Here is an 11,622-nt window from a genome sequence, read left to right on the forward strand (position 1 = left end):
CAATGAACAATCTGCAGTTTGGGGGTAGCCACCACATACCTGCAACAGCTCTTGGCTGCTTCATGCCAACTGAAGGCCAGCCCAAAGCCAGGCCTGGCTCCAGGGGCAAACTGCTCTCCCCTCGCCAACTACTTGCTGGAGACAGCTGAGGATTCAAGCCTTTACACTCTCTCACCTTCACTCATCTATATAAAGAAACACAAAGCACAGTGCAGAGCCCTTTGAAATAGGGAAAAAAAAAAAAGAGTGAGAAGGAAAGAAGGATGTGGTTATTTAGTAAGAGTACTGGCAGAGCATGGTCTTTAAGCAAATGCTCTCGTGTTCTGTAGAACAACCTGGACTGAAGCAATCCTGCTGAACTTCTTGCTAAGATTCAGGTAAAATAATTTGTCTTTTAATTGTTGTTTTTTTTAATTTTTTTTTTTTTTTTTTTGCAGCAATTAAACACTAGCAATGAGTGCAGTGTATTGTTTTTAGGCTTGTCTGATAATTACTGCTTATAAAGATAAAAAATTAATGAACTATATAGTGTGGTTTGTCTTAGAGAATGAAAAGATTTTTATTCTCAGAGATAAGGATAGATATATTCCATTGCAATCAAAATGTTTAGTATAAAGTGGGAAGAGATTATCCAGATTTTATCCAGATGAAATATATAGCAGATGTGGACTTATGACTTCTTATTGCACTAAGCCATCTTTCTGTTATCTTGAGTATCCATGAGAGAATAACACAAATAACGATCTAGAAAACAGATACAATCAAAGACTGCTTCATAGCAAAAACATTACATGGTTTGTAATTATCAACGGGTAATTATGGTAAGTGCTGTAAAAGTCCCTGCTGAAGCAGTAAGCTGAATTTCCCTCATTCCTCTTCTATATTATAGCTAGATCGAGAACGATTGGCTTGTTTTGTTCTGTCATCTGATTAACATTTCCTTATTAAAGCTACACCTACACTTAGAGTAAGTCATAGATTTAATGATGAAGACTTTCCTATGAATGAAGCTTTCATGCATTACTATGCCCTTACTTCATTATCCCCAGTCTGTGCTGACATACAGACTTGTGGGAATCCCAGTTAGAGTCAAATGAGCTCAAATCTGAGCTACAATAAAAACCATTCATGCACCCTATTGTATTGCAAAAAAAAAAAAAAGAGGAAAGCTAGTACTATAAAACCTTGGTGCTCCTCAGTCATTACATTTGCTGTTAGCTTAACCACCAGCTTCTGCTCATTGGTAAACCATTAATACTTGCATAGTACATAGGAAGTGGAAAATCCTCACTCAGTAGGAAGAATTAAGAACAAGCAGAGCAGTGACAGCACTGGGTCTGCTCCAGCTCATGCAGTCTGCCTTGGGAGGTGCTAAGTCCAGGCTCTGACATTACCCTTTGACTTCCAGAAGCTGAAGCAATCCTGGGGCTGCAGGCAATTTCTTCAGGACACTCTTAGAGGGCAGAGGAAATTCTCTTCAGAAGAGAAAACACGCTGCCTGTCTCTTAAGAAGGTGGAAGAGGAGTTGGGAAATGGTAAATCACTAAGCCTGGCTTCAGTATTTGGACTGGAGTCACCCGCTGGAGAATCTGTTGTGAGCACCCAGACGACATCTCAGCAGTAAGAATCAACCCACACAGGTTTGTCTGAGAATCATTGAAATGGAAGTAATTTGACTTTTGTCAATGTCAGCCAACCCTGACTGGGCGTGGGGGGAGCAGCTTTGGGCACTGTCTCTAAAGAAATTCTCATAACCAAATGAAGGAAATATTATTGTATGAAACTTATACATAATGAGTGATTGACTCACTGAGGAACTCCTCTATCTGTCAGAAGAGAAAGATGTATTCAGTTCCGTATCTTTCAGCTTCAGTATTTTTGTTAACTGTTTGGACTCTGTGATAAAGATGAAGCTTATCAGATGACTGAGCTTATTTGTCAATGGAAAGGAGTCTTTGGGTAACTTTGGGCAAACGTTGCTCCATGCAGACGGTTTGCAAACAATTCCTGCAGGCTGCTCACGATGTAAAATTTGAATGTGAGGTGGGCAGTGGGATCAAAAGCTTCAGGCTTTTAAGAATCAGTCACTGGAAGTGAACACCTTTAAAGGCAGGCTAACACCTTCCTGAAGCTATTTTCAGGAGCAGTGCTGTCTGTAATTTTGTGATGATGAATTCTGAAGAAAAAGCACTTGGGGATACAGAAATGCGGTAACAGAATCAAAGCTCATACTTCTAAGGGATGCCACAAGCAATTTTCTGATATTTATCTAGTGCTAGATTAACAGCTGTTGTTGCTCCTCCAAAATGTTTCATGCCAGCTGATCTCTCCCCAGCTAAATGGGTGCTCCTGGTCACAGGACACACATGCTCACACAACAACACAACACCCCCATCTCCTCTTACCTGTCCTGGCCCAGGCATCAGCAGCTTCTGCCCATGACTCCCTGGCACATCTGGCACTGGTGCATCCCCAGCTCTTGTGGCATTCTCTCATTTACCATGCACCACAATCACATGACTTTATAAGCAGCTGCCTCACCTTGCTAGCTCAAAGAGACTGACTCAATCTCAGTCTGACTAACAAACCAAGGTTTCCTTTTTGTTCTCATTTCCGACAGATAAATCCACTGATAACAGTCAGACTTCCTTTTGCATTTCCTAAATTCAGAGGAAAGTTGCTCAGTCCTCTGGAGATGCCAGCCAGATCTTGCCCTGTGGCCAACAGCACCTCCTTGCGGGTTGCATCCATACTAGCAATCTGTGGCCAGGTGAACCTGCTAAGGACTGGGCTGGGTGACTTTGTGCCTCTCCCTGTTGACCTTCATTCAGCCTGTCTGCAGGCCTTACCAGCTTTCCTGTAAACATTTCCTCACCTACTTACCAGCTCTTGCTCAAATCTCAAGCATATCTAGTGGTATTTAGTTATTTCTAGTGCAGTTCAATCACAGTTTCTAGTGCAAGTGTCTTTGACCTTCAGCCTTTGCCTTATCTGAAAAAGCAGATACTTCATCAAAGTTAACAATCTGGCATGATCTGCCAAGGCCTCATTTAGGTTATCATGTTTTCAGTTTTTCTTTTATTTAAAATCTGAGGGCAGATTTGGCCTAAAACTTCTACTTTTGCCTAAATCGTGTTTACTTTCATTTCCTTTAACAGATAGGCTAGACTGATCCTTTTCCTGTTCTCTCTGTGCTTTAGGGGAGAGATGACCAACATCAGTGGAGAATGCAACTTTACAAGCATCGACAGATTAGCCGAGACCCTCCGGTTCGGGATCTCCATCCCCACCTTCATTCTTGGCTTGGTTCTCAACACCCTGGCCCTCTCAGTATTCTGCTGCTTTTGGAAGAAACAAACCAAAACCTCAGTCTATATGATCAATCTGGCACTTGCAGACGTTCTGCTGCTTCTCTCCCTCCCACTTAAGCTGCACTACTCTATTGCAGAAGCACCCGGACTCCTATGTGCCTTTATACAGTCGCTGTACTTCGTCAATACCTATGGCAGTATCTTCATCATTGTTTGCATTACTGTTGACAGATACATCTGCTTAAAGCATCCATTTGAAGGTCGAGCTAACCAATCCCCCAGGTGGGCAATCTTGATTTGCTGTTTCATCTGGGCAGTAGCTTGGCTTTGCAGCAGCCCAATATATGCGTTTCAAAAGAAAGATTCTTTGAAATGTTTTCACAACATGTCAGATGAGGCCTGGAGTGTCCCTCTCATCGTTTCCGTGGAGATCTTCGGATTTCTGATTCCACTCTCAGTGATGGTTTTCTGCTCTGCACAAAACATCTGGATTCTTCTGAATCATAAAAACAGAGCCAAAGAGAAAGTAGAAGATTCCTTACGAGTCATTATCATCAACCTTGTTGTCTTTTTGGTATGTTTCACACCTGTCCATCTTGCCATCTGCCTACAGTGCCTGGTAAGACAGCAGGTGATAGTGGACTGCCGCCTGAAACAAACCATCAGCCTCTTCATCCAGGTGTCAATGATATTAGCCAACCTCAACTGCTGCCTGGATGCCATCTTCTATTACTTTGCTGCCAAAGAATTCCGTGAGAAAACACACCTGAAAAAAATTATTCAGCGATGCCCTGTCTTTAAGCCTTGTGCCACATGACAGGGCCTTTTGCAGCAGAATGCCTCTTCCTTGGCTGCCGCTTGCCCTGCAGGTGGAACACTGATAGCATTATTCCCAACATGGCAGTAAGGCCAGCTTGGCCATTGCAGGAAGGGCACAGGAGGGAGAAGGACAATATTTTTCTCACGAATGTGAACATGTCTTCTTTTTTGAGATCAAAGGGGAAGAATATGGGGAAAAAAGAACCAGCATTAAGAAAATATCAGTGATGCCAAAAGAAGCATTAACCTTGATGCAACCTATTAAACCTGAAAGACTTGTCAGAAGAAAACTACCGAGGTCAGTGGATTGCCAATTAAAATCAGCCTTTGCCATCGCCACAGTGGTTTTGCTTTCACCAGTGTGATCAGAAACGTGTTGCTTTGGGTCAGTCAAACCCAGAAATAACTTCAACACCTTCTTGCTAACTTAAAAGGTAACTGAGAGATATAGGAAAGTATCTGGCCAAAAGTCTGGCTCTGCTCTTTCTGGAAACCCTGCAGAAGGTCTCTGTTGAAGCTCATTTACTCCAAAATCTCGGCTGACCCTCCCATAAGCATTATAAACCATCACACACCAGCCAGGGCTGTTCCACAGAGGACCAGGCTGCCCAGTACATGACAACATCTCTTTCTACAACACCCCATCTTGGGTAACAGCAACAAACAACTAACCTTTCTGATAATTGTGGCTCAGGAACCAGCATGGTTTTATCCTGCAACTTTAAAACAGCTTTTGCACATTAAAAACAACCCCTTCAAATACTGCATTTAGTGAAAGGCTGTACATACAAAGCGTAGGTAATCATTCTAAGATATAACAAGATAGATGTATGAAAGTTTTCTGCCTGTCTTCTCATTCTTTCTTGGGGAAGAAGAACGTATGGAAGCAAGTATAACATCACAAGCATGATATGCAGTTTGGGAGCACCTGTCTGATATACTCTAGGCTCCCAGATGAAACACTGGATCAGCTCTCTCAAACTCATTCCTCAGAGGAGTCCTCCTGGCCTGGACTTTCCATTTCACAAAATGTCTCTGGAAGTGCCTTAATCACTCCATGCCAGCTCCTCTGGTATGTCACTGCCCTTGGGCTGTTTGTACATTCAGCCCTGAGTTGAAACTAAAGGCTTCCTTACTGCAATGTAAGCCTTCTATTCTTTGTACCATTATATTGTTATGGTTTATGCTCTTACCCAGAAGCACCTTCGCATCAAGAAATCCATTTCTGTGCCTTTAAAAAACAGCCACAAAATTGCTTTAACTTGGTGGCAACCAGGTCTTTGTTCTGGGGCAGATACTCCTTTTATTTAAAACGGGAAAAGAAATTGGCTTCTGTTTGAAGGAAAGAAAAAGAAGACACAGGGCTAGTTTTGAAAATAGAATTTCCAGCCCATTGATTTCTAAATAAATGACTGATTGCACAAGTGGGCAGCTGTACATGTCTCATACTGGACCTAATGTAAGAGTGCTTTACAGCTCATTAATACTAAATGTTGCCACAGCTGAGTCGTGAGAGGAGCTCAGAGACAAACAGAGGCTTTTTCATCACCTCTGCCATTATCTGCTGTTATGCTGAAAGAGAAGTTTTACAAAACAGGAGGTCTGCAAAACATTATTTGCAACTGCCTCGATCATTCAGAAACCTGCATCCTTTTCAGTATGAGATAGCCTTTCTTTCTTGTACTTTTTGCATTACTTTGCATATGAAATGTGTGTTTTGGAAAGAACATGTTCTAGAAAATAAACTGTATGTGTGAAATGTATGATTTGAAAATACGCTTTAATTCCCCAGTCTGACAGCTGCATACGATCCTCATCTCTCTATTTCATCCCAGAATCACAGAAATACCAAGGTTTGAAAAGATCTACAAGATCATCCGGCCCAACCATCCACCTATCACTGATAGTTCTCACTAAACCATACCCCTCAACACAAAATCCAAGCATTCCCAACTCATTTTCTCCTTAAAACAGCTCCAAGACTTAGCTGGAGATTTTGCTTCCCAGAAAGTACTTCATGTTTACAGCTATGATATCAAAGAACAACCGAATTACCACAAATAAACAGGGAAAAAAGTAAAAACAGGAAAGATGATCACACCCAGAAGTTTAAATAATAAATTTCTGAGGAAAATCTCTCCATAAATCATTGACAGTACCCTTCCAGGGGGAACTACCCTCTTCTCCACAAGAGAGCAATGCAACACTGGAAGGGATTGCCCAGAGAAGCTGTGTGACAACCACTCATGGTTGTTTCCAACATGTAGTCAGATATGTGACAGAATTGATCTGATCTTGTGTTGGAGGAATACCTGCTGTGAGAAGGCAGCTGGTCCCAGAGAGCCCTTCCCATCGCCCTGTGATTTCAGCAAATGCAAAACTATTTATATTTTTCCTGTACAAGACAAAAAGCTGCTTTGGTGTTGCTGACATTATGGCACTGATTGCCAAGAGCGCTATTTCAAGCACAGCACAAGACTGAGGAGTTGCAGTAGCTTCTTAAAAACCACCAGGTAGCAACTGTGACACATGGCACAAAGTCATGATGAACACCGTTGGGACTATTGAGGCAATATCCTTGTCTTCCAACTATTTATTGGAATAAAAATGTTCAGAAAAGACAATTTTATAATCTTAAAAGGAGTAAGTCCACAGACCTCACAGGCAGAGAGGAAAAGGATACAAGGATTCTTGTAGATTTGGGTGGAGAAGTTTGATTTGCCAGGGCAATAGCGACAGCGCTTGTGCGCATGGCCACGTGTTGTCAATGGCAGACGAGAAAAGGCTTCATTTACAGAAAGAAACTTAATTTGCTCAGTGAAAGAAACAGAGACCTATTCATGAAAATCATCTGTAAGAATGGAAGCGATGGTAGCCACCACATAGACTCAGCCTGCTCATGCCATGCATCACAGCAAACTCAGAGAATAGAATCTAGAAGACACATTGAGCTATTGTCCTCCTTATCACCAGTGCCACTTCTCTGTAGGCCCAAAGTGATACTGTATATAACTCAATTTGACCACATTTTGCTTGCAAATGAGAGGACCTGAGTATACTTGACACTCCTGAAGGAAGAGGAAGAAGGAAGAGAACCCAGCTGTGCTGGCTTTACAGGTCTACTACAATAGTCAAACCTTCTAGCACAAAAGAGCATACATTTTCAGTAAGAAGATCTCACTTTCAATTCACTGCTTTTCAAGATGATCTTAAATTTAAATAATATCTCTGAATTACATCCTTGACCTCCAGCTGAAATTATATTACTTTTCAGATCGGAATTTTACATGCAGCCTCCTCTGCCCAATTTACTCTTAGCTCTGGAGAATCTCCAGTCGGTTGTATTTTTAAACCAGTGAGAACAGCAATCAAAAACCCCGAGCAACTCGAGATTGCACAGAACACTTTTGATGATGAATAAAACTGAAAAGCATTTGACATTTCAAAAACAACAACAAAAGCTTTCCTGACTAAGTACACGACTTCACCACTTCAATTTTCAGACTTCACAATAGTAGAGATTTTTTTTCTTTCTCGCTGTTATTTCTAATTCAGAGACAAATGACAATGAATGTGGATCCCTCATATGCCCAGCTCTTCTCCCAGGGACTCACAGGTACCATATGCTACAAGAAGCATTGTCCTAGTAGAAAGAAAAAGTGCTAATCAAAAACAGCCATTAGCAGTCTATATTTCACATGGATTAGCTTACTCCTTTGGAAGGACTTACTCAGAAACGGAGTATCAAAGAAGAATAAATCAGCTACTACAAAGAAGCCCGCATATCCAGCTAATGTACATACATCACTCTACTGGCTAAGCACACGATGCTTTCTTCTTTTCAGAAACAATTATTATTCCCTTCGTGTCTCACAGCCCACCCAGAACATCTACTCCAAATGCTGTTTTTACAAGCTTCTTAGTACCATGCAATAAAAAAGCCCACTATTCCAACACTGTGCTTTCTTCCCCTTTCACATGTGACTCTCAGACTGATCGTCAGCTCTTACCTGTAGTTCAGGGCTACAGGAAAGATAGTTGTGTCTCCATCCTGCAGAACCCATCCAAGATACCTCCTTCAGTAGCCGATAGCAGCCTGCAGCAGTGCTGCTTTTGGACCTGGGGCCCTTCCATCCTCTTCTCTGGATGGGCCAGGCCTCCACAATGTAAGAGAGTGCTGACTGTCCCATGAGGCATTTTTATCAATGATACGTGACTCCACCAACGCTCTACAACTAGCTAGCATCTGTTCAGCAGTGAATGTGATTCCCAGGCTGCAGTGGGTAGACTCATACAGCAATTGAAAGACCATCAAGCATGAGAGTGGTTCAGCCAAAAGAAAAAGAAAACAGAAAAAAGATAAAACCTGTGCACAGGGTTTTTCCCAGACTTTCTAGATCTTGTTCTTCCCTGATGGATTATCTCATCTGAAATTTCCCAGTCCTACGTGAGAGCAAAACTTTATACCAGTGCCACTCCACAGACTATGTATATTATGCTGAACTTTTAAAAAACCACTACCTGCAAATCCCTTTGAAATAACTGGTTTAATAGAAAGCGTGTGGGCTAGTTGGAAAATTGCCTCTTATAGCCTTCAAAAAAAACTATTGCATGATTTGCAAGCAGGCAGCTGAGGCAGGATCCAAGCCCAGAGCAAAGCACAGGCAGTGCTGACTCACTATGGGCAAAGCAGGCACGTACCCTGCAGGCCAACATCATTTCATTCTAATGAAAAACACCAGCTGAAAAAAGCGTAGGACAGTGCTTAAATGACAACTCATATTCTTAAATAAATGTCACGTTAGCAGCTTATCACATCAAACAATTTCAAGCGTTCAGAGATCTGAGAAGTAAGAAGAGCAACCACCCCAAGCCTGAAGAAGCCTGCAGATGATAACGCAAAGTTGAAACCAGTTTGAAGACCAAAACTGATCTTCAGAGATATCCTTCCTCAACCTCACATTTCAGTATGCTGCTCTAAGCGATACTTCACTTGGGCACCAGCACCACATTTTAGCCTGTCCAAAACATACATCCCACCACAACTAAACCTGTCCTACACGCACACAAGTGAACGAAAGAGGAATCAATGCTATGGTGTTCTCAAAGACTTTTTCCCTCTCTCATCAAAATGGTTTTGAAGGTTTTCTCCCCCCCTCGCTTTCTGAACATCTTCCACTCCAGACTAACTCCCTCCTACAAGGCTCAGGCCTCCATCCTTTCAGCCAAAGGTGAGGAAAGGGCTGCAGAGTGGCAGTGTGCTTTGGGAGGCCCATGAGTCAGTAGGTAACAACGCAGGGCAGGGAGATCAGCAGCCCTGTTCCCAATGCTCTCTCCCCCCCAGCTCACTGGCAGTGCCTGGAGCTCAGCAGCAGAGCCACAAATAGCAGCACCTTAAGCATGATGGGACCTCAGCCACCACACACCAAAAGGGAATTTGGCTTTCCCAGGAGGAACTGTCACTACGAAGAGGGGTAGAAACACGCCTACCCCAAACAAACTGATGAGAAATGTGCCCGCCTTTGCCTTTACCCAACACTAAGGATGGGTTGAATTTCAAATCACTACGCTTGTGAGGCTTGTAGAGAAACACAGAGACAAACCCTCCCCTGCACACATTTTGCTCTGTCTGCACTCCCCGCACTGCCAAAATGCAGGGAATGAAGACAAGAGCTCAGCCACCCCAAGGGGAAGCTGCTGCTTCCCTCAGCCACCAGCCTGCTGTCTGCAAGAGGAAGGAAGACCCAGAGGAAGAGGAACAGGGGATGCAGCAGCATGCAGTGCACGGTGGCAATCATAGTGGCAAGCTTTGTCTGCTGCAGCCTGCCAGGGGAAGGAGCTGCCTACAGTTCTGCTGCAGGGATGGGCCTGAGCCAGCCGTGCATAGGCTGTGCTTCTGCAGCTGCAATGACTGATTCAGAAAGCAGCAAAACTGTAGGCTGTGGGGCCAGGATTATTAGATATTAGGAAAAAATTCTCCTCAGAAAGAGCAGTGAGGCACTGGCACAGCTACACCAGTTGTGGAGGTGGGGTCACCATCTCTGGAGGTGTTCAGAGCTGTGGAGATGTGGCACTGAGGGAAGGGGGCAGTGGGCACGGTGGGGTGGGGTTGGATTTGGGGATCTTAGAGGTCTTTCTCAATCTTCCAATTACCTTTTTAACATCTGGCCGACACGTAGATTAAAGCAAGTGTCTGCAGTGAAGCACGCATCATCAGACAAAGAATAGGTGAAGTTCTACAGTGTCTTTCATCTGAGGAAGTCAGAACGTCACCTCACAGCGCACAGTGCGTGCAGCAGCGCCGGCTGCACGGGAAGCAGTGCGGTGAGGCAGTGGGCAGGGGCTGAGCAGCCAGCACGGCCCAAACCCATGTCAAACCATGCCCAGAGCTGCATGACTCGTTGCCTTGGACTCTGGCTGAAAATCTGCTCTTGCGCATTTCACTTTTAAATATCTATTAAGTAAAAAGAAATGCCAGCAACTGTCACTGCAGTATGCTGCATGACACAGGGATCACCAGAGCAAAATGGATGCAAGAACCATGGATTTTTTTGTTTAGTATTATTAAATCACTGCCATTTTTTGCCTTGCTAACAGGCCATAAGTGTCACTGCTCTTCCAAGCACCCAGTCCCAGGATGAGGGCTTGCCACTGAGGACTGCACACAGCCAGGCCAGGCAGCAGAGTACCACCCACACTAAGTTATGCCACCTGCCAAACAGCAAAAAGCTTCCCCCAGCATCTGGCACTTCCTCTGCATCGTGATCTGTTGCTTTATACACCACCTACACGGAAAACTGTGTGCTTACTTTTTGACTTCGGTGGCAGCACTGTGGGGAGACTGGGCACATCTGCAGACTTTGTGGCAAGTCTCAAAATTCACTCAACAAGCAGGTGTTTGGGAGCAACCACGTCCTGCCATGTGCTTCCTCTCGCCCCAGCTCACCACTTCTTCAAGCACTCCTGAGGCACTGTTTTGGGCCCCAGCCCCAGAGCTGCCCATAGGGTGAGAGAGATCTGCAGGACAAGAGCTCCCATCCTGCCAACAGGCGCTGCCTCATGGCATACTGCTGGTCCTGTACCCACCTGATGCACAGAGGGCATGATGCTGCTTGTAAGCCAGGAGGTTTAGGGAAGGTTTGAAAAATGACCTGCTTTCTCCTGTACTTGGTGAAGTGCAACAGCCTCGTGAATAAGCAGATTTCAATGCTAAAAAAACATGATGGGAAAACTGCTCCTTCGTGTTCGGTTTTGGAGCCTCGGTCCACTGCTGCTTTTGTCAAATTTCCCAAGCCCTGGCAAAGTGCACTTGTATGCAAGTGAAGGACCTTCAGTTAATCTCCGTTCTGAGAAAGGCCGCATTTACTTTGGGTAAAACCATGTTGCTGTTCTAGAAACCGCAAACGACCGCATTCACACTCATGATTGCCATGTTAAGATCACACAAGATCAAAGAGAAAAAGCACAGCTTTGAAGAAAACACGTGAGAACG

General features: G+C 43.9%; 1 protein-coding gene across 2 annotated transcripts; it reads left to right on the forward strand.

Moving 5' to 3' along the window:
- On the forward strand, positions 1-5,889 carry GPR55 (G protein-coupled receptor 55). Of its 2 annotated transcripts, XM_052686473.1 has the most exons (3): positions 1-377; positions 1,409-1,620; positions 3,201-5,889. In XM_052686473.1, the coding sequence occupies exon 3, from the start codon at positions 3,208-3,210 to the stop codon at positions 4,126-4,128; it is 921 nt and encodes a 306-aa protein (XP_052542433.1). In that variant the 5' UTR covers positions 1-377; positions 1,409-1,620; positions 3,201-3,207; the 3' UTR covers positions 4,129-5,889. The 2 variants fall into 2 exon arrangements, with proteins under 2 accessions (XP_052542433.1, XP_052542434.1); XM_052686474.1 differs by lacking the exon at positions 1-377 and having other exon boundaries at positions 1,287-1,620.
- Positions 5,890-11,622: the final 5,733 nt, after the last annotated feature.

This window comes from Tympanuchus pallidicinctus, unplaced genomic scaffold (assembly GCF_026119805.1).
Source record: "Tympanuchus pallidicinctus isolate F22 unplaced genomic scaffold, pur_lepc_1.0 scaffold22, whole genome shotgun sequence".
Taxonomy (NCBI): Eukaryota; Metazoa; Chordata; class Aves; order Galliformes; family Phasianidae; genus Tympanuchus; species Tympanuchus pallidicinctus.

Bases quoted from the DNA above. Each gene is read 5' to 3' on its own strand.
- GPR55 (XM_052686473.1), top strand. From the start codon at position 3,208: ATGACCAACATCAGTGGAGAATGCAACTTTACAAGCATCGACAGATTA.